General features: G+C 40.9%; 1 protein-coding gene and 1 long non-coding RNA gene across 8 annotated transcripts in view; one reads left to right on the top strand and one right to left on the bottom strand.

The window, feature by feature from the left end:
- The window catches only part of LOC134159724 (uncharacterized), a 32,162-nt gene extending 24,017 nt beyond the window's left edge, over positions 1-8,145 (bottom strand). For all 3 annotated transcript variants that reach the window (XR_009963274.1, XR_009963273.1, XR_009963272.1), the window contains exons 1-3: positions 8,013-8,145; positions 1,223-1,314; positions 25-132 (exon numbers count right to left, since the gene is read on the bottom strand). This is a non-coding gene — a long non-coding RNA (uncharacterized LOC134159724). The remainder of the gene's footprint in view (positions 1-24; positions 133-1,222; positions 1,315-8,012) is intronic.
- Positions 284-23,303, top strand: part of MOCOS (molybdenum cofactor sulfurase) — a 229,537-nt gene continuing 206,517 nt past the window's right edge. For 3 of the 5 annotated variants that reach the window (XM_062610982.1, XM_062610978.1, XM_062610977.1), the window contains exon 1: positions 8,260-8,811. In XM_062610982.1, the coding sequence (XP_062466966.1) occupies positions 8,316-8,811 (496 nt within the window). In that variant the 5' untranslated portion in view covers positions 8,260-8,315. Of the gene's footprint in view, positions 336-8,259; positions 8,812-8,974; positions 9,087-23,303 lie in introns of those variants that run through there. The other 2 variants (XM_062610979.1, XM_062610980.1) reach the window with 2 other exon arrangements.

Raw genomic sequence — 23,303 nt, 5'->3', positions numbered from 1 at the left:
CATGAAAATCACTATTTACAATACCTTGGTGTGCTCCAGAAGTAGCAAAATTGGTCAACAGCATCAAATATACTTTAACTTTGTGTTTGGACAGAGGTGTCAAATATATCATCTAACAGACACAGTGAGTACCTTAAAAAATGAAAAAAAAATAATTCACAACAATATAGTGAAAATTATGAAGCTCAACTGGTAACAACAGCTCATCATCTGTTGGTTTCATTTTGGTTTTTATTCTGCACATGATTCTGAATTTTTTCAAACTGAACAATCAAATAATAATGGAAAGCCTTTAAGAATGGGAAGTGAGATGAGAAACATTATTGCATACTTAGGTAAGTATTTATGTTTGCAAAGCTATTTCAAAGAAAGAAATAAATTTCGGACAAAGTTGCCAGCATGTTAAAGATGAACTGCTGGGAATGTTTTTTGGTAGCTTGCAGTAACAGGCATAAATATAAGTTTCATGGTTATAAACAACAGTATGTGGATGTGTTGCATCTATTATGTAGTACAGAAATCTCTGCACTCCTGCATGTGGATATATCTTGAATATATATGAAATATCTTGGATTTTGTAATTGTAAAAAGCTGTTTGCCATTTAAAGTCTGTATCACTTAAGTCCCAACCAGCAAGATTATAACTCTCCAATCCACATTAATAATTCAGTGTGAAATATCTCTGTGACACTTGCAGCCCTGTCAGAGATCGTAAGTGTTTATGTTTTCTGGATACGTTATATTAAAGCAAAAAGCATTAGTATTCTGCATACATCTATAAGTTCTAGTCATGGTGGATATTCTATATTATGAAATCTACCATTTTTAACCCAGCCCTGTGTTATCACTCATGCTGATTTCTGTGCACAGTACTGATTTGTAACAGGCATCTCATGATTAAACTACCCTATCTTGGGCAGGTGATATGGGTGAGGACAAGCAGTAAAGCCCTGAATCCCAAACCAGATTCACTTCTAGACTCTTTATGGGGTATGAGGTTCCTCAAACATGTTGAGTTTGGACCCTCTTGTTAAAATAAAATTTTGTTTCCTGCTTTCTTACATCCTTTAGCTCTCCTCACATTTCCACCCAGTGCCTCCTGCCTGACTCTTAGGGTGACAAGGGGTGCATGCATCTGTCCACTAAAATTTGCTTTAGCCAGAATGACTTAATGGGATATGGCCTAGCTACTGTTTGTCAAATTCATGCATGTCACACTTACAACACAGTCAGCCTCTCGAAAGTAGAGGCTTATGTGATCAAGCCTTCCTTTGAACTTCTGGATTCTCATTAGCAGCACAAAGCTTCGTCATGCTGTTGCAGTAAATCATATTTTAATAACTGTTAAACCCTTTGAACATAAAGTTTATTAATAGTTAAATAGTTAAATAGTAACACTTGCAAGAATTAAGTGCTTTCATTCGAGGCTTTCGACACTGTCCCACAAGACATCCTTGTCTCTAAATTGGAGAGACATGGATTTGACAGATGGACCGCTTAGTGGATAAGGAATTGGCTGGATGGTCATGCTCAAAGAATTGTGGATAACAGCTCAATGTCCAAGTGGAGATCAGTGATCAGGAATTGGTACTGGGACTGGCACTGCTTAAAGTCAGGCACTGCTTAACGTCAGACAGTGGGACTAAGTGCATCCTCAGCAAGTTTGCCGATGACACCAAGCTGTGTGGTGTGGTTAACACGCTAGAGGGCAGGGATGCCATGCAAAAGGACCTTGACACACTTGAGATGTGGACCCATGAGAACCTCATGAAATTCAACAAGGCCAAGTGCAAGGTCCTGCACCTAGGTCAGGGCAATCCCAAGCACAAATACAGGCTGGGCAGGGGCTGGATTGAGAGCAGCCCTGGGGAGAAGGACCTGGGGGTGCTGATTGACAAGAAGCTCAACATGGGCCAGCATTGTGTGTGTTTGCAGCCCATAAAGCCATCTATATGCTGGGCTCCATCAAAAGCAGCATAGCCACTAGGTCAAGCGAGGTGATTCTCTCCCTCTGGTGAGGCCCCATGTACAGTACTGTGTTCAGCTCTGGGACTCCTACCATACCATAAGAAGGACATGGACCTGTTAGAGTGCTGGAGAAAATCCAAAGGAGACCACAAAGATTATTAAAGGGCTGGAGCACATCTCTTAGGAAGATGGGCTCAGCAAGTTGGGCTTGTTCAGCCTTAAGAAGAGAAGGCACAGGGATAAGCCTTTTTCTAAGGAGAAAATGTATATAAGCCTTCCAGTATTGAGGGAGGCCTAGAAGAAATCTGGAGAGGAACTTTTTTATAAGGGCACGTAGGGATAGCATAAGGGTGAATGGCTCTAAACTGAAAAAGTGTAGATTTAGATTAGATATTAGGAAGAATTCTTCACTAAGAGGGTGGTGAGACACTGGAACAAGTTGCCCAGAGAAGCCGCCCCATTCTTGGAAGTCTCCAAGGCCAGGTTGGATGGGGCTTTGAGTAACCTGGTCTAGGGGAAAGTGTCCCTGAACCATGGCAGGGAGGTTGGAACTAGATGATCTTTAAAGTCCCTTCCAGACCAAACCATTCTATGATGATTCTATGATGGAGCATCAATACTTAGGGCTTAAACCCATTAGATGCTCACTAGCTATTCCCTAATGTGGGGACTGGTGTTGGAACAGGGCTGATTGTTTTGAATACTGAACAAATGCATTAAGTAATAGTAGAAATAAAGGGTTCCTGTCCCAGAATTTACATTTTAAGAACACAGGCCTGAAGAGGAACATCGAAATGAGGCAAAATACACAAACTGTACCATCACAAGATTCCTTTTCCATCTCATGATTGTTGCTATTTTTTGAAGGGATGGGGCTCTCTCTTGGGATTCAGCATTGGCGGGCAAGGATAAGCCAAATTTAAAGACAACTAGAAAAGAAGGTATACTGTAAATGGACTGGATGAGGCAGGTGTTAGCAGACACAGATTGAAGCTACAAAAGAATGATGAGCATTAGTGGAACAGGGGAGCAGAAGGGGCAGGGAACTGAGAGAAAACTGTCCTGCTGGCTGCCTGGCTAGTCCCACCAAATCACCACACTACCTGTGTTTCTGCTGAAGCTCCTTGCTCTGCTGCCTCAGGAGTCTTCTCAACCCGCTGGTCCGGGTTTGTTTAGAAATGCTGGCCCTCATAGGGGAAGGAGTAAGCAGAATTGTTGTGTGTCACTGGGCTGTACTGCCTTGGAAGCAGTTGACCACAGTGGGCTGGAGGATGCAGAGGTTTAGAGGGTTATGACTTTAGTGGGGCTGCATCTTTACAACTGTACCCTGCAGGAGTGTGAGGGGGTTGCTTTCCTGTCTGCTCTAACATTCCCTTCCTAAAATGCTTCACATCAGCTATAGAGGAGGCACTAAGCACCTAATGGGTGCCATTAGTCACAGCCCTAACAGCGTTGGAGGACACACAGCAAGCCAGCAGACAGGGACAGCTGTCTCTCTGTGATTCTTCTGCTAATAAGTTATATAGGAGCAAATCTCAAGTCCCACTGAAGTCCATGGCAATGCACTTGCCAACCTACTTAAAAGCTGGAGTTAGTCCTTTGAGTGCCAAGGCATATTCTGTGATTTGAATCAATAGCCTCCTTCCACTTACACCACCAAAACTATATTTTCATGTTTGGTTATGCTTATGGAGAATAATTGCTGAGGGCTCATGTGTGTCAAGGGCACTTTTTTTTTTTGTTTTCCCAAGTAGATCACCACACATCAACAGTCTAAACAGTTCACAGTGATAAGCCCTAATTCTGGGGAGAAATATGGCTATTTTCATTACTAAAGACAATGATCCATGTCCAAAACAGAATATTGGATGTCAGTGGGAAAATATGAGTTTGTTGGGTTTAGGTGTTTTTGTTGTTTTTTTTTTTTCTTGTGTATAGAAAAAGCTGGTTTAGGTTTTTTAATGTTCAAAGGGATAAACTAGGATTTGTAATCTTGACTTTTGTCATACATGCTCTAGAAGCATTTTATAATTGGTAGTTTCAAAGGTCCATATAAGAAGTAGATTCCATATAAGAAGTAGATTTCTTGTAACTAATTGTAAACATCTGGTGAATTAGATGAAGTTTTCTGTATAGTCAATAAATAACTTTTTACAGTCGGTAAGCAACTGCATTAGAGTTTCTGATACTGCACATCTTTTCAGATCAGTTAACTAATTAGAGACAAGAGCAATGTGTGCACACTGTGCTTGTGCCGACCTCTGTGCAATGATTTAATAGCTGTGGCATTCATTTCCACTAATGCTTTCAGTGTCAGTGGAGGATCACAGCAGAATCTCCCTTTCTGCTAGCAAAAATTCTGCTCGAGAGCAAAACCGCTTCTTTCCAAGACCCTTCTTGCAGTTTTCACATCTACTGCATGATATTGGTTCTTAATATTCTGCATGCTTTGTGTTAAGTAATTCCAAACTGTTTAACCCTTTAATACAATATCCAATCATGTCCATAAGGTCCAAGATTTCATTAATGTATACTTAAGGCTACTACAGGGAAGGGATAACCTCTCCTGCTCATACAGTAGACCAATGGCAGAGATAAAGCCCAAGTTCATGGCTTTCTACAGCATCAGTCTATGCATTTTATACTAGCCTTGTCACTTTATCAAAAGGGAGGCTGTAAGGTGTGTCTTGTGCTAGTCATGCAATGGTAAAGCAAGCTGATGTGACAGGGTTCAGAACTGGAAGTTGGTGATAACTAGGTTTATTGTGAAGTGCAATGGTTTTTGTATAGTAGCTGTCAATTGCTGTTATCATTATAAAAGATGTGATTGTTACTGTAGATCCTTGGCAGAATGGTGAGTAACCACAAATAAAGGGACTGGTAAGGGGTTGGAATAGGTGACCTCTAGAGGTCCCTTTCAATCTCAACTATTCTGTAGCTCTGTTTTTTAAATAATTTGGACAATATGAATAATCCTTTGCTTTATCTAATAAGCCAAATAGGGTATTGTTTTTTTTTTCTCTTTGAGCAGAATCACCTTTATTGCATATTTGCCACTGGTAGAGATCCTGCCTGCATCCAGTACTGTTCAGTTGGTATATATATAGGTAGGATGTATTAGAAATAGTTACAAAGTGTGCTGGAGGGGACAGAGAAAGGTTATGCAATCCATGTTCCTGCCTTAGGACAACCTTTTCTTGTTTGCCAAGCTATCTGAGAGCTGGTGCTAACAGTCAAACATTAATTGCTCAGAAATATTTTGCTGATCATCAGAATTAATTATTATAGAACCACAGAGGTTGGAAAGGACCCCTTGATGTCTGTCCAGCCTCCTTCTCAAAGCAGTTTCAGCTGGAGCAGATTGCTTAGAGAGATGTCCTAGTGGGTTCTGAATCTTCCTAAGGATGGACACTCCACAGCCTTTCGAAGGAATATGCTCCAGTATTTGATCACTTTCATGGGAATTTATTTTCTTGGTAAAGTATCTATTCAGAATTTTCCTTGTTCCAGCTTGTGTCCATAGTCTTCTGCCCTTCCAACAAGCACCATTTTCTCTATCCTTACCACCATGTAGTTGTGTTATGATGATGGTTTATTACTTGCATTGAAATAGACCCCAAAGAACCAATACTGCAGTCTCACTGCTCTTCTGTAGAGCTGCAAGAGAACAGTGCAACCCCTTTATAGAGAAGTGTATTGTTTTTTAGTTGTTATAGAGAAGTGTATTGTTTTATAGTGCCTTTGAATAGTTGCTAGAGAAAATAAAAGAAACACTGTCACACTGCAGTGAAGGGATTAAAAAACCTTTTCCTATTTTGTAACATTTTCCAAGGAATGGCAGCGTTACACATTAACATTTATGAATCAAGAAACCTACTTAACTAGATTACCTAGCAGCATTATTTCACTCTGCTAAAACTTGGAAAGAGCAAGTTAAATTGCTCTGTTTCTATTACTGAGCCTCCATTAAGGAAAAAACCTGCAAAACTCTGCGTGTGTGCATGGGCTGGGGAACGGGGAGTTTAATGCACGCAATTTGTGTGTCTGGTGCATGTGCACAGTAATCCTTTCACTTACAGCATTTTATCACTTTATAGTTTTGTGAACATGACTCTCCAGGCATAACTGTCCATGAGTGTATATAATTTAATGTGCTTACATGGGCTGATCTCCTGGCTCCCCTTAATAACCATAGAAGAGGAAAAGTTACTCTGTAACTACAAATCCCTAATGTGCAGATAGAAAAAATGGAAGAAATTCCAGGAAATCTCGAGCTTTTACCTCAGTCAGCAGTAAAACCTAGTTAGATTTTACAAGTCATGCTAATTTTCAAACACATACTGACAATTTTCAATCTTCAAACTTCCATACTGGCACAGATTGACTTTAATGCCTCTTGTTATTCAGAAGGTTCTCTTGGGCTTTTACGATGGCCCTGTGTTAGAAATCGGTGGCTCCCCAATGATCAGTGATCTCCAGGTTACATGCAAAGTACAGAGTACATTCTCAATTAGCACTATATCTATGCACATGTTGTTTCCAAAGGGCTAATCTTCCAAAATCAGGAAGGAATGAAGAAAAATGGACGTTGATTGCAAAGAACCATTTTATATAAAAAATGTGAAAGGAAATTAAATCTTTATGATTATTGTAAAATCAGGAAGCTGCATTCTGTCATCAAGAAAAAAGACTCTTCATGGGGAAAACTAGTCTTGGTTCAATGAGGAAATAAAAATAACTATTTGACATAAAATATGAAAATGGTGAGGGAAATATGTGTAGTGATAAATATAAATAACTTACTTTGGAAATCGATAACAGGAAGCTAGAACTATGAGGAAAATTCATGGCATTTCCTACATATACTTGCAGTAAAAACAAAAACACATAGTGATGGCATAGGCCTTTCTAATTTGCAATGCACAAATCATTAAAATAAAAAATGTATTTGGTGCAGGGTTCTAGTCATTTTTTTAAAAGTGACTTCAGGAGATTCAGCTAAAAAAAAACATTCTTCCACTTGATGGCAACTGTTATTTTTCAACAGAGGTGTTTTCATCTGGAGGGAAATGAGTAAGGTACAGTTCATTTGGTACCTAGTTTTGGTGAGATCATCAACTAGGCCAAAAAATATACTGCTATGTCAGGGAGTGAGATGCAGTATTACGTACCTGCCCCAAGCATGAGTTGGGAGTCAGGGACAAACATACTCTTATAGCATTACAGAAATACTCCTCAGCACCCTGGAGCCAGGGCAATACGTTTAACTGGGCTATAAAGTAGGGAGTATTTCATGTCAGGCTTATTTTTTAATTTTCTACATGGCTTTCATTCAGTACTGCTTTGTAACTGAAAATCTTTATGGTTCAATTTGGGATGAAGTATTTTCTGGTAGTTTCCCATTTCACTGATGACCAAGTTATAGTCTTTCAAACAATCTAACAAAAGAATCTGCCTCACCAGAATTTTGATGCAGATCCATCCTAACACATGCAGTTCTATTTCAGTATTGGACTGGGGGGTCATTTAACATTCTGCAGATCGCAGAGCTGTGAGCAGAAAAATCCCTCGCAAATACTATGTCTGGATTATTTTTTATTTTTTTTAATATATAAACCCAACAAAACAAATACCAACTCTCCCCCCACAAAAAACATTCCTTTGTCTATGATGTTTTCTGTATATTTATGGTTATAGTTTATGCTACATGGGTGGCTGCCATTCCCTCTACACCTGATGACCAGCCCATAACAGCCCCTACGCCTCTGGCCAGCCATGGTCCTGTGCACTAACCACATAGCATCTATGGGCAGCAGAGCTAGTTAACCCTGATACAGGTGTCACAAACCAAATGCAAGGTGTGAGAGAATGACTTCCACTACCTAACAATGGATAGCATCATCTAGGGGACATAAGGAAAATTTGAACACTGAATTTGAAAATTTTAGGGAAGAGAGATTTTCATGAGCTATTGCTATTTTAAACAGCATGCCTCAGTAGGAGAGGATGCGAGCAGAGGCACTCTTGTTACTGTGAACACAAACCTGGTGTTTGTGTGCTTCCAGAAACTTCATGTAGGACTGGCTCTGCTTGGGTCCGTGGGGGTCTTGCCTGCATGGTTATCCTGCTCTAGATGACTGCTGCCGGGTGGCCGCTGGCTGGAGCAGGGCAAATTCTTTACTGTCAGGGTGTTGAAATAGAGAAGCTGTGGCTGCCCTATCCCTGGCAGTGTTCAAAGCCAGGTTTGACGGGTTCTTGAGCAACATGGTCTAGTGGAAGGTGTCCCTGCCCATGGCAGGGGGGTTGGAACTTAAGGTCCCGTCCAACCGAAACCATTCCATGATTCTATGACCGGTCCAGGCCCTGCTCTCGGCCCGTCCAGGCAGAGCACCCCGTACCCGCCGCCTGCCTGCTCGGGAGCGGCTACCGGCCCAGCTGCCCCCGGAGCACAGCGGCCTCTGTCCGGCTCCAGCACCGCACTGTGCCGCCGCGCCCGGGGCAGGGCGGGCAGGCGGAGCACGGGCAACCCGGCGGGGGCGGGAGGCGGGAGGAGCGAGGCCGGCAGGGCCGGGTCGGCCCGGGCTGTGCGGGGCCGGCCGCAGTGCCTGCCCGCAGAGCTACCGGCCGGGAGGCTCCGTGCCCAGCAGAGTCGAGCTGGTGCTTTAGTCAGACTTTCTCTGCCCCTCTTCTCGCCTGCAGCCCTTAGCATGGCCGGGGCTCCGCTGGGGGACCTGCTTTCCTTCCGTGCCTTCCGGGCCGCCTGCCCCGCCGGGTACGAGTATGGGTATGGGTACGGCGGCGGCCTGTCCGGCCTCCGGGAGCGCGAGTTCCCCCGGCTCCGAGGTACCGCGGGACGGGCACAGCCCAGAGGGGCGGGTGAGGGGCGGGTCGGGGGCGGGGGAGGCTCATGCGGGTCCTGGCTCGCCTTGTCGCCGTGCAGGAAGTTTCTGTCATGAGGCAGCGGAGGCAGAAAGCACCGGTGTCACCTCCCTGCAGGGAGCCACAGGGCGGAGGGGCTAGGAGCAACCCCGCTTCTTCTCTTTCTTCTCCTTGTCCTTCTCTCTGTTCTCCGGCACAGTGCCTCGCAGGTGCCATGAGTTCAGTAGAACAGGATTTAGGTACAGCAACAACACTCAGAGATATTGGGACGGAGGGAGGGCAATTAAATTGGTAAAACAGCCTCTGTCAAGTAAAGGTTTGTGGTTAGATAGGTCTTTGTAAACTACTTTTGCAGGTTAGATTTCTGCTGCCCCCAGTATTAAACATTGCTTAGGCATATTACTTCAAATCTTCTAATGGTAATGGGTATACTACAGTAATTTATTTTACTTGAAGAGATAGCAATGCCTGTGATAATAGCACTTCAAAATACTTAGGGGTAAAAACAGAGTAGGGAGCAGAGTAAATAGCATCAGTTTGGATGCCCTAAGACTGTTATTTAGGCCACTTTCCTATCATGGTTCTTTTTTGTTATGTCTTTGAGTTTTGGTGGTAAAATGCAAAGCAGGCTTTCTCTCCCATGTATTTCTAAATGCACACATGAGTATCTACTAAAGAATGGAGTTTCACTTTGCCTTTGAAGGGATGTGGAAAGAAAAACTTATTTACAAGCAACAGTTCAAGGAACTTTAATATTCAGTAAGTTAATTTCACAGTCTGCTATTTGTCATACCAGTTGCATCACCAAAAGTTTGCTAACAAGAAACTGCTTGTCCTTACATTCAGGGCAGGATTCTGAAAACTGGTTATTTGTAACTGAAACAGTTAACTGGAACATTGTTTGGATGTTTAAGCAGATGACTTTTCACAGCACCTGAGGATCAGGCACATTTATTGTGAGGCTCCCCAGTTTTGAAGCAAAGTATATCTGCTAAGGAATGGTGGCTGGTATGTTAGCCAGGGATCCCAATGGAGGTCACTGCAAAAGCAGAGCCTTAGGAGTTTACATCCATGAAGAAGATCAGTGTCCTTAACTGATTGCTGTACTTACATATGGCGTCCTTTATGGGATTTTTGTCGTAAAAACAGGGGCATATCTGTAGTCACAAACTTGCATCTTCAAGTGTTACCAGTAATGCCACATGAAAGGTGTCCAGAGACAGATTCCTGGGCCAAGAGTGTAAGGCTAAGTGTCCCCTGCCTTACACATCTGTTTGTCTCACAGCTGACCAGTTGGAGTAGTCCAAGACAGAGTCCAGGAAGTGGCTGACAGCAGAGCAGTGTGGATGAGAAACATGTTGTTCATACTTATTCCTTGGCATCCTTTTATTTAGCCATGTAGCTGTATCCCCACTTGCTGAAGGTCTAGACACATTGATGTTGGTGTCTTAAAGCTCTAGCTCTTTGCTGCCTTGCTGAAAGAAGGCAAAGGAAAGGTGGCTGACGTATGGGTTAGCAGCAGCAATTACTATTATATATTACTATTCTGTATTTCTATATAGTAAAGCACCTTCTCCAAGTGACTTATAAAAAAATTAGCGGGCCTTTCAGGCATTTACTACTTAAGCATTTCCAGTGACATTCTAGAACATGCAGGCTGGGGGATGAGGTAGGAGTTTTACACCTCTGATGGCCTTGGGTCAACTTTATAGGTGAGTCCTGAATGTACAAATGATGATTCACCAAGGAACCTGTAGCTGTTCATGAGGTTGGTCTCTGCTGGGTGTTTCCCTGATGTAAAAAGATGCTGCAATTTAATCTCTTCTAGTAAAGAGCAAGCTTAACTAGTTCCACTAGGCAAAAAAGAATGAACTTTATTTGTAGGTAGCTAATAGTAATGCCTTGCTTTGTCTATTTGGGGCATGCCTCATATATCATTTCCATCATTTCCATCATCTCCATCATTTCCATCCGCCTGACCAATTTGGTGGCCTTCTATGATGGGGCTACGGAACTGATGGACAGGGGCAGGACAGCTGACATCTTCTACATGGACTTGTGCAAAGCGTTCAACACTGTCCCACATGACATCCTTGTCTCTAAATTGGAGAGACATCAATTTGATGGATGGACCACTTGGTGGATAAAGAACTGGCTGGATGGCCACATGCAAAGAGTTGTGGTCAATTGGCTCAATGTCCAGTTGGAGACCAGTAACGAGTGGTGTCCCTCAAGGACTGGTGTTGGGACCGGCCTTGTTCAACGTCTTTGTCGCTGACATGTACAGTGGGATTGAGTGCGCCCTCAGCAAGTTTGCCGATGACACCAAGCTGTGTGGTTCGATTGATACGCTGGAGGGAAGGAATGCCATCCAGAGGGACCTTGACATGCTTGTGAGGTGGGCTGATGCCAACCTCATGAAGTTTAACCATGGCAAGTGCAAGGTCCTACACCTGGGTCGGAGCAATCCCAGGCACAGCTACAGGCTGGGCAGAGAAGAGATTCAGAGCAGCCCTGCGGAGAAGGACCTGGGGGTGTTGGTTGATGAGTAAATGAACATGAGCCGGTTTCAGTGTGTGCTCGCAGCCCAGAAACCAACCGTAGCCTGGGCTGCATCAAAAGGAACGCGACCAGCAGGTCCTGCCCCTCTCCTCTGCTCTGAGACCTCACTTGGAGTATTGTGTGCAGTTCTGGTGTCCTCAACATAAAAAGGACATGGAACTGTTGGAACAAGTCCAGAGAAGGGCCATGAGGATGATCAGGGGACTGGAGCACCTCCCGTGTGAAGACAGGCTGAGGAAGTTGGAGCTGTTCAGCCTGGAGAAGAGAAGGCTGCATGGAGACCTCATAGCGGCCTTCCAGTATCTGAAGGGGGCCTTTAAGGGTGCTGGGGAGGGACTCTTCATTAGAGACTGTAGTGACAGGACAAGGGGTAATGGGTTCAAACTTAGACAGGGGAGCTGGTGAAGCACTGGAATGGATTGCCCAAGGAAGTTGTGGATGCTCCATCCTTGGCAGTGTTCAAGGCCAGGTTGGACAGAGCCTTGGGTGATATGGTTTAGTGTGAGGTGTCCCTGCCCATGGCAGGGGGTTGGAACTAGATGATCTTAAGGTCCTTTCCAACCCTAACTATTCTATGATTCTGTGGTTAAAGTTGGATAAAAATCCAGATATTGCATCTCACTTTTTATGTGAACAGAATTTTTTAGAGTCCCTCACCCCCCATGAGTTAAGCCTAATGCTCAATTTTGGAAGTGTCATCTTTGTATGAGGAGCATGTGATAATAATAATTATTGCTTATCAATGTAATTACTTCTTCCTCATATTTGGTGGCATCTGCCAAGGATATCTTGTGCAAATGGTGTTCTCTGGGGAATTCAGAAACCTTTTCTGTGTTATAAACCTTTACTTGCATGGGGCTTGTGCTCTTGTTATAGCTCTAGTGTGAATAATTGCACAAGTATCTGTTGAGAAGGTACTACAGATGCTTGTAGGGAACACCAGTTGCTGGACATACTATAAAGCTAGGATTTTTCAGAGGTGGTCTACTGGTGGTCTTATCAAAGTCTGCAGGAGTTTCACTCTTGGCTCCATCAGAAGTAAAGTTAGTCTCTCAATATGTGTGTTGGAGATTTTCCCTTCAGGTTTTGGGAAGGGATAAGAGGAACTACTTTACTTCCTTGAATCAGCAGGGGTCTGTCTTTTTTTGTCACAGAAGCCTTACATTTTACCTTTTAAACCAAAGTTTATCTTTACTTTTGTAATTCAAGGGCTGTTAGCTGGTGGCTAGAGCAGCCCCTTCTAAAAATATATGTGGAGTCTGTGAAATGGATCCCTGTTTCACAGGCAGCAGCGTATGCACAATATGTGACCTTGACTTTAATCTTGTGAGCAGCACACCCTTATCTGCAATGTAGGACTGTAAATTGTGCTTTAGAAAAGGATAAAGAAATCAGCGGGAGGTTATAGGTTCTGTTGTTAAGTAATAGGAATGAATGTGCTTCTGTGATATTTATCATAGGAAATAAAAAATCAGCTTCAGTTTGTATCATGGTTTTAAAAAAGAAAAAGCTGGCATGTGATTTTCAATGCAGCATTTAATCCCAAGATACCTTTCCAGTTTCGGTTGTGTGCCAATATTCTCAGCTCAGATAGTTGTGTCCATTTCAGCGGGAGCTTTCCAAGAGTGATAAGCAGTGGATACCCATCCCCCAAATAAAAATCAGTGCGTATTAGTGATCACATATTCTTTAAGGCCTGCTGACTATTTGAAGATAGTCTTTAACAGAGGCAAAAGGCATTGTCACATTTAATTTCAAATCTATCACTGTCCCATACTTCAACAAGAGTAATTTGGCAAATCATGTGTTACTTTAGTTGTATGAATATTTGTGATATGTGTGATTACATACAACTGACAATAATAATGTAGCTTTCCTGTTAAACAAAAAAGAAAGGCAGACTAAGCTTTGACTAAGAGAATCAGCCTTTGTTTCTTTGAAACTCAAATGATGTTCCATGAACTGGTCACTGGTATGACAGTGTATTCTGTTCAGGTAAGGAATAGCTCAGTATTGGATCTGCCCTTACAGATAAATAAGACTTTTCACTTACATTGCTGATATTTATTTGCATGGAGACTTTCTTGTAAGTAGGAGAATGGGAAAAGCAAGTCTTCTCCATGCACTTCAATTAGTCCTCAGTGGCTCAGCTAGCAAAGATCTGTCTTCTGAGAACAGAAAAGCCTATCTGTTTTGTCACGTTTGGGGTAACCTGGTGTTTTGGCTGAATTTCAGGAGTAGGAAATGCATTCTGGTATGTCAGCTCAGAGTAATTTTGTTGATAGGTAGCCAATGCTCACATTTCATGAAACCTGTGAAGAGGAGTGTACTCCAAGCTGAAGACTTATGTTCATCTCTTAACAGCAAACATAGGCATGACCTCAGTTTCTCTACTGTTTTGCCAGTTTCCTTGCTTTGTCAAACCAGAAGTTTTACCAGCCTTGTGTCTGAGGGATTTTTTCCTTTTCTGAAAAAAAAAAAAGAATACTGATTTTTGTATTCTAACGTAATTTGATTTTCTTTTTTTTTACATCTTTTTTACATCTACAGAGATTTGAAGGTTTTGCATTTTTTTAAGATTTTGTTGTTTGATCTAGTAGCTGTATTCTACTTCTGCTTGTTTATGTTATCTTCTGCTGATTTCCTAATTATTATTTTTATCTCTAGATGAAGCTTTTTTTTTTAATCTGTTTTTTCTTTTTCTTGAAAATTAAGTGCTGTGTTCAGTAAAACCTTTTACATTTAGGTTCTTTGAGCAACGCTGTTCTTTGAGCAATTTAGCAATATTAGTCTCATCATGCTATTTATAAAGCAGTTTGAAAATGAGGGATAAGTTTGTTTTGATTGATTGTTGTCTAAGGTCTACGCTGAACCAGAAGTAAGGCATGTGCCATTTTATGGTCAGGTACAATACTTGATTGTGAGTTCCCTAAAGCCTTCCCACCCATTGCTGGCAGAATTAAGCTAGGCAGCTACATTCCTGGGAGAGACAGCATTTCCTGGAAAGGTAAAATGATTTCACCCACTTGCAGATATTTCATATGTTAATCCAGTGCTTACATCTCCTATGCAAAGGCAATAAATGCAATGTGTAGGGGAAGGGTGAGGCTGCTTTTGTTGTCTCTTTGCAAGATTCTGAGTAGCTAGAAGAGCTGCTAGTAGTGCTGGAGATTAAGTCTCACTGAGTTACCTCATCTCTCTCTCATCATGAACAGAGAAGAAATTTTCTAAACCTCTTATTTTCGTGTCTGAAGCTGAGAGCTCCTGTCTACCACTTTGAGATCTCTGGCTGGTAACCTGCTCCTGTCTCCTGAAGCCCCTCTGTTACAACAAAATTTCATTTTATGAAACACTTTTTTATTATTATTTTTACTTGGGGGGAAAAGGAAGCAAAAGAAATTATATTTATTGAAGTAGGCTGCTGGTGGACAGTTTAAAATCCTAGAAGACATCTGGGAAGATGCATTTAGTGTGTGGGGAAGGTATCATAAGAAGCAGCTGTGGTATGGAAAGTGTAACTGCATAACCATATGACAATTGTTTTGTAAAAACCAACATAAATGCTCATTTAAAGTCTTAATGCTTCCCGTCGATTTCAAGCCAGCGGTACTTATCTAAATAAGCTATTATAGAAAGAATTGATATTAAAGAGGAAACGTGCGTGGAACATAAAGTGATTTAGTACCAAACACAGTTAACATCAACTGTGTGTTAGTTTCAGATGTTTTTCTCTGCCTTTATAGAAGTAACTGTTAAAGTAACATAGAGGTAACTGTTGTAGTACCCATATAAAGATGTTCACCGCACCATTACACTGGCTCTGCAATCCCCTGTGTCACGAAGTGCAAGACATTTAAAACTCTTGAATGCAGAAATGTAGAGCAAAAAAGCAAAGTACTAAACCCTATAAACGTGATACAGTTGACAAACTCATAATTTTCAGGTGTATCTTAGAAATAGTTGATCAGTTGAGACTAGGTTCGTACAGCAGGAAATAGTCAGCTGTAGACATTAGATTTTTTTTAAATCAGCATGTAGATATTAAAAAAAAAAGAAAAAAGATTTGGAAAGAAACTTTATGGAACTTCATAGATGTTGCAGGGTATCAGCCACCCATTAAAGAAAAAAAAATGCACTTTTAATTCATAGAATCACAGAATAGTTAGGTTTGGAAAGGACCTTAAGATCATCTAGTTCCAACCCCCCTGCCGTGGGCAGGGACACCTCACACTAAACCATATCACCCAAGGCTTCGTCCAACCTGGTCTTGAACACTGCCAGGGATGAGTAATTAAAAGATACATTATCTTTAAAATTAATGTCTGCACAAGAAGTGTATTAGTGTATGAAGGCATTGAAGCAGGCAAATATTTTATTTAGAAAAGCACAAGATGCTTTCTTATCTCTTACTCAAAAATTGGAAATGGACCAAAATCTTATTCCTACAGAATACTGCATCAGTGGTGCTGTCTTCCGTCACCTTTTCTTCCTCTTAGATTCTCCTGTTTGTTCTCTGTTGCTACGATGTTGCTTTATGTGAAACGTGTATTGATTTCTTCTCCATTGTTTTCTGTATATTTCCTTATGGTGTATATCTGACTTGGTTTGGCTTGGTTTTTTTAATATGAAATATAATTTTATTAATTAAAGAGTAGATGTAAATTTTCAGGCAGATGTGATCTGCTTCTTATTTCCCTTCACGTATATTGGAATTTCCTCTGCAGCATCAGAACTTACCCTGTGACGCTCTTGAAATTTCCATTACATGTTATGGTAGCAATTCCCATATCTGATCTGCTCACCAGAATTCAAGGGTACTCTCAGTTTAAGGACAAAAAGATAAACAGAGAGGTGAGAGGTCTGTTTTTTTCTGATCAGCTTGATTCATTGCATACTTGGTATCGGAGAGATTCTGCAGAGACATCATTTGAGTGTGAAAAGACTGTCATTGAACTCAAGAAGACCATACTGCATAATGAAAAGCACTGATGTGAGAGACTGATAAATGGCTAGACAGCACAATATATTTGCAGAGCACGGAGGTTAGTGGGATGTTTAACTCATAGATGATACTTAGGAAGTAGTATGGTGAGCAACCAAATGTCTTAGGCTTTTTATAATAGGTTATCTTGGCTCAAGCCATCAATGCAGATATTCTCCTTTATGTGATGCTAAGTTCTAGTAAGGTGGGGTTTGTTTGTTTTGGGTTTGGTTATGGTTTGCTGTTGTTGTTTGGTTTTGCTTGTTTGTTTTTTAATTTTTATACTTGCCCTAACTTAAAAACAGAACTAAAATTAAATAAATAAATGACGTTTTCATAAGGATATATCAGCTTGGTGTATTTTTTTTTTCTCTTCCAAATTTAATCATGCTGATAGTGTTACCATGTGTGCATTTTGAGAATCACAGGCTGGTTCCTGTCATGTTTGTTAGGAGGAGATGTGATTTTCTGGAGGTATTATGAAAAAGATGATATCAAGAACTGAAGATGTGGGAAAGGAATGCCAGTGTTATGGGGAAACATGGGTATAGTAAGGCAGGAAGGCATAAAGACAGGCCACAAAGGAGTGAAATGTCACACTTAATTAGTTTCATTGCTAATGAGGCAAGTTGTTAACACCCCTGGCAGTATTTGTAGCAGCCCGGTTAGACCCAGTGCTGTGATGCTCTTTACCCCTTCACCTTCTGTCCTGCTGTAGAGAAGCAATGGACTGCCAGGTGCATATGATGTGACAGAATGATCTACAGAGGTCCTTTCCAACCCTAATGATTCTGTGATTCTGTGATGTGACCCCAGGGAGGCAGCTGCTGTGAGAGTGTCATGCGGTATAGTGTTAAGACACATTTTTTTCCTGGTATGTGAAGTGCCCATATAAAATGGGAAGACATGTCTATGTGAGAGAAATCTTTCCCTTCCTACTATTTTATTTCTCCCTTTGTGCTTTTAGGATTGTACTGACTCATTCCTTTCTTGTAGGAGCCAGGGGAATATGCCTTTTACAAGAAAAGTGAAAAAGATGTAGTTTCTGTGCTCATTCACGTTATTTCCTGGAGTAACAGGATCAAAAATTTTTTTAAAAGAAAGCTAAAAACATGACTGGGCAAGATTTATTTGTCGTTTATGGTCTTCTTAAAAGAGAGAGATACCCAAGAATGTGATCTTTTGGTGACATGGTTAGCTGAGGAAGGACAATTGCACAACTAAGCTTACTTCCTCTGGCAATATGCAGAATAATGTCCTAAATTAAAATTTGGAAAGATGACAGGAAGCTCATTTGAGCAAATATTCATTAATTGAATTAATGTTGTGTGAATTTATTTCATTAATGTAATATTAAACACCAAATATCACTGCTGTTTACAAACTTATGAGCAGGACAGGTGTTGGTAGAGAAAGTCATGGAACAGATGATCCTAAGTGAGGTCATAAAGCATGTGCAAGAAAACGGAGGGCTCAGGCCCAGTCAGCATCAGTTCATGAAGGGCAGATCCTGCTGGATGAAGCTGATCTCCTTTGATGATAAAGTTGATGAGGAAAAAGCTGTGGACTTTGTGTATTTGGAATTCAGTAGAGCATTTGACACTGTTTCCCACAGTGTTTGCCTGGAGACACTGCCTGCTCATGGCCTGGGTATATGGGTTCTTCACTGGGTTGGAAACTGGCTGGATGACTGAGTCCAAAGAGTAGTGGTAAATGGTATCCCATCTAGTTGGTGACTGGTCAGTAGTGCTGTCCCTCAGGGCTCAGTGTTAAGACCCTTGTTGTTTAATATCTTCACTGAAGATCTGGATGAGGGGATTGAGGGCATGCTCAGTAAATTTGTGGACAACACCAAGTTGGGTAGGAGTGTTGATCTGCTGGAGGGTAGGAAGGCTCTGCAGAGGGATTTGGGTAGGCTGGATTGATGGGCTGTGGCCAACGGTATGAGGTCAACAAGGTAAAGTGCTGGGTCCTGCATTTGGGCCCCAAAAGCCCCCTGCAATGCTCCAGGCTTAGGGAAGAGTGGCTGGGAAGCTGCTCATGGAAAAGGACCTGCGGTTGCTTATTGATGACTGCTGGACATGAGCAGCTTGTGCCCAGACAGCCAAAAAGGCCAAGAACATCCTGGCCTGTGTGCCCGTAGATGCCCTCAGTAACATAGTTTATTGGTGGACTTGTCAGTGCTGGGGGTAATGGTTGGACTTGATGATCTTGATGGTCTTTTCCAGCCTAGCTGATTCTGTGATCATCAGAAATTTTGTCCTGTAATTTCTTCCTGAGGAAGACATTGACGGCCAGGATTTTCACATTTTTAAATGTATGCCAACAGTGCATTAATTATGTCATAATTCAATAGTTTGGAACTGATGGTATCAGTAATGGGTACAAACATATGTTGCCTTTCTTTAAGAGAAGGACTTTGTATTGCTGTTGAGTAAAATACACTGCTCATCTTCTGTGCCATTCATTTTCCAAGTAACTTGTTAAGGAGTGTAAGTTATCGAGTAACTTATTAAACATCTGACTGAGAGTCACGTTTTTATTATTTGTGTATCTGCCTCTAATTTATTATAATGTAAACAATTAGAATTGTCACAAAACAAAATGTTACTGAGCTGCTCTGGTAGTATGCAACTTTTTAAATCTCTGCCATTGTCTTTGATTCACCACATGCAAGGAAAACGTTTTTTACAGGTTTAATTAATTTAGGAATGTGTAAACCCAGTGAGTGGAATGGAACATTCCTCTTAATACCCTGTCTGATCTCAGTTGTGATGGACAATTTGCTTTGATAATGCATGTTGCCTTCTCATAAGACTGGATAAAAGCAGACAAACAGAAGTGATTAACCTGCAAGAACTCCTTACCCGATGGACTGAATGAAGTATAATTGAAGACTGCACAGAAAAGGAGCCTCTGCCACCTGTTGACATACTACTTTCTCCCACACATGAACTCACTAGCATTGAGTAGCTAGGAAGCTGGCTGAATTGATGTTCAGACAAAACTGTACATAGATTATTGCACTCCATTTTTACTTAATCATAGAGTTTGTGTTCACGAACAAACAAAACACTTGATTAGTGATAACAGCTTTTAAATGCATTCTTTTAAGAATGTGAATACCTGAGAAGCAACATATCCTGGAAGGTGGTCATGAAGTGTAGCAATATGATAATTGTCCTCTTTATCACCTTAGCTGAGATGTTTAGCAACAGCGGCCATGCTGCTGAAAAAACTTAATAGTACAAATGCAGGATGACTGGTTGCGGTTCTAAAAGGGAAATAATGTAATAGTTGTATAAGTGAAGAAAAACATACGCCATTTAAATTTATTAGAAGTTAACTGGAGCAGGGGAAGAGTGTAAGGAGTCCTCCCCTGAGAAGGAAGGAACGGCAGAGACAATGTGGGGTGAGCTGACCACAACTCCCATTTCCTGTATCCCTGTGATGCTGGAGGGAAGGAGGTAGAGAACTCAGGAGTGAAGTTAAGCCTGGGAAGAAGTGAGGATTGGGGAGGGAAGGTGTTTTTAAGATTTGGTTTTATTTCTCCTACTCCAATTTGATTTGGTAATAAATTAATTTCCCTGAGTTGAGTCTGTTTTGCCTGTGATGGCAATTGGTGAATGATCTCTTCCTATTCCTACCTTGAGCCCTTTGTTACATGTTCTCTCCCTTGTCCAGCTGAACAGAGGAGTGATAGAGATGCTTCGGTGGGCACCTGGCATCCAGCCAGGGTCATCCCACCGCACCTTGCCCTGTTTTTTACTGGTAATGAAATTAAGCCTTCTGTTTTAAAGACTGTTAACTGTCCAGTTAATGTTTTATCAGTGAACTGTCTTATTATCTCTTCAAACTCACCAAGAGCAGAAATATAGAAGGGAGAAAAACTATGACACTTGTAATGGGAAAATCACTTGCTGTGTATTGGCTGAAAAGCCATTTTAATTTGCTCTCTCTGCTCTCTCTGCTCCCACTCTCCCCACTTCTCAGAAGCTATCTTTGATATAGGTTTTGTTGAAACCATAGCTATAAATCTGTCATTTTTGGGGGGAAATGAATTGCAGAGTTTAGTGAAAATATTCCAGATTCATGCTCAGGTGAAACTTTTCTAAGGTGGAATTTGGTAAAAAAGTCATGGCGCTAGCAGCTTTATTTGCTCTTTGTCCTTCAGGGTCAGTTCCTGAGTAACAGAATAACTTCCCTAAACAATTAAAAAATGAATAATTTGTTTTTCTTCTGCAGAGTGAAGGCTCTAATTTTGGATTTCTGTGGAAATTCAGCTTTTCATTAATTAGAATAGCAGCTATTGATGTACTCATACGCATCTAATGGCTCTACAGTGCTGAAGGTATACTGTGCATTGAAGTAATTCTCCTATGAACAAACCACTGAAACTGTAAATCCAGCATAAAGGAAATCTATTACTTTGGAAGCAGCCTTTTATTCCCTTTTCTTTTTTTTTTTTTAATCATAGCTACAATTTAGGATTTGATACTGTGAAATGCTTTCCTTGAGAACGGTTGATCATGAGTTGAGATTCTTACTTCAATCACATTCTTTAAAGCCTCTCCAGTGTCAATAAAACACTGAGCTGAAGGCAGATGTGTGGTATGAAGAAGGGAAAAGAAGCAGATGTCTGGGGCAAAGAGTAAGCTTCTTTAATATTCTTTTTTCATGTCACAGACAGTTATTTCAACAATAACTTTCATAGCTCATTGTCAAGTTTACTTTTAAACTTTCCATTTTTCTGTAGAAGCCTAGGTGGTTGGGTTAGAAAATAGAATTTAATGTGATCTTTGGGTATAAACTACTGCTTGGAAAGAAACCAGAGTTCTGGGAGTGAAGAAGGAAGTAATGATGATTTTGTTAGGAGCTGCCTTATGTCCAGGATTGGTGAAGCTCATCTGCAGAGCACAGAAAGCATCACTGCACCACAGGGCTGTGCATCCAGGACTATCCTCTAGTTAGGGCTACTGTGGCCCTGGCTTCATCTGGCCTGCTGGGAGAGATGTAGGGACAGAAGACAAAGCCTTCCTGTGGCACCATAGGAACCTTCCTTGAGTTGCAGGCTGTATAAAACAAACCCTCCCTCCACCTGCTGTTTTTCAATATCAGTTTGCACAGAGGGTGGGACTAGTCCAGTGAAATGCTTTCTGAGGGCTGAAGCCATCTATTTCTCCCTATTATAACTCACGCTCTACGTTATTCTTAGAAGTCTGTAATAGTATGAAGTTGAGTACTTTGTGACTGATGAAAAAGTGTAAATCCTAGTGACTTACAGTGGTTTTCTTTTTTTTTTTTTTTTTTTACTGAGTTTCCTTTCTATCTGGTATTTTTCAAGAGTTGGGAGAAACTGAGAAACCTTCCCCTGCCTGCCACCCAAATGTCAAATTTAAAACCACCTACTTTTATCAGAATATTTATATTCTGATTAGCTCTAATGAAAGGTAAACCTAAACCCAACTTTGTAGCTCATGGGGGCTGAAGCTACCCATTAAAGAAAAATTATGAAAACCCCTGTTCCTTTGAATGTGTGGACTGTTGCAGAGTTCAGTGGGTAATGCTTGTTTGAAGGCACTCAGTCGATTCTCTGAGCTTTGCATCACTGAGCGTGACAGCTCCTGAGAGATTAAATAGCTGTTACCATTAGAACTTTAATCAGTTTTTCTTCCATTTCTGCAAGTACAGAGTAGGATAGGTGTACTTGTAAAGTGGTGAGAGGATTACACTGCAGAGCTTCCTGGATAAACTTCAGTGACACTGAAGTGGAGGAAGCAGTACCAAATAATCTCATGACAGCTGTCATGTTTCCAAAAGTGTCTGATCAGATCTTCAAATCTGAACATTAGATACCTTGTGGGTACATCCATTGTCTAATATCAGTCACTTTTGCTTCGGTTTCCTTCCACTCTAGTGGTGGAAATGTGATTATATGCTAAACTAATCAAATAACAGTTAATTTTCAATGATCTCTTTCAGTTTTTGTATTTCACTGTTATATGTAGAACTAATGAGCGGTCTTTGGGAAGTTAGAGAGGAAAACCTACCTTTGGCTAGATGTCACTTTTTTCAGATGCCTGATAAACTTTCTGTTTGTTGATAAACTATTCTGTCTTTAAAGATTATCTGGGTTCTTACATGAGTTGGATTGAAACAGCATGAGAATTTCTCCAATGAGTAAAATTGGTATTTGTAATATAGTTACTAAAAGCTTCCAAATATGAGGAGTGGGATATGAGAGCTCTCTTGTTTTTTTCTTTTAGAATAAGAGATTATTTTTTATACTTTTTTTTTAAATAATCTATCAACATGAGATCTTTCTAGTCTTGCATCTACTTTTTTTTTTTTTTGCTGTAGATTTAATTTCTCTGTATTAAGAAATATCTGAATGCAACGAGAAACTTTACTGTTTAAGCTCTTAATCTAAATGGGTTCCAGCCAGTGTTGCATGCATTCAATCTACTGCACTATGTGTTCCTTGTGGAATAACTCAGAAGAAAACAGCAGTCTAGTTGAATGTGTATAGTCTCAGGATATATATTGGTTAGGGTTTCCAGCTTGTAGACAGGAATATGCTATAAGAAAAAATGAAACACTAGAGAAAAAAATCATATAAGGAAGAACCTATTCCTATCAAAACTGATTGTTTCTTATTGCCTTTCCACTGAACAGTCATTACAGTGGGTATATATAAAAATGTAAATAAATATAAATAAATGGTTTTTTAGGAATTTTTAGTCTCACTGTGGTGAGAACATGAAGTGCTTAACAGTAACCTTTCTTAGCAGAAGGAAATAAAAGTATCTCAAATTGGAAAGAGGGTAGGCAGAAAAAAGGCATGTCATGGGCATGGGGACAAATTTACACTTAATGTCTTTCTTCTGTCCCTCTGTCAGCAGAAGCTGGGAAA

This window comes from Pezoporus occidentalis, unplaced genomic scaffold (genome assembly GCF_034315485.1).
Source record: "Pezoporus occidentalis ecotype Australia unplaced genomic scaffold, CSIRO_AGI_Poc_V1 ctg15, whole genome shotgun sequence".
In the NCBI taxonomy this organism is placed as follows: Eukaryota; Metazoa; Chordata; class Aves; order Psittaciformes; family Psittacidae; genus Pezoporus; species Pezoporus occidentalis.
Note: the sequence above shows the minus strand (reverse complement) of the source record. Positions and strands in the feature narration are given on the sequence as shown.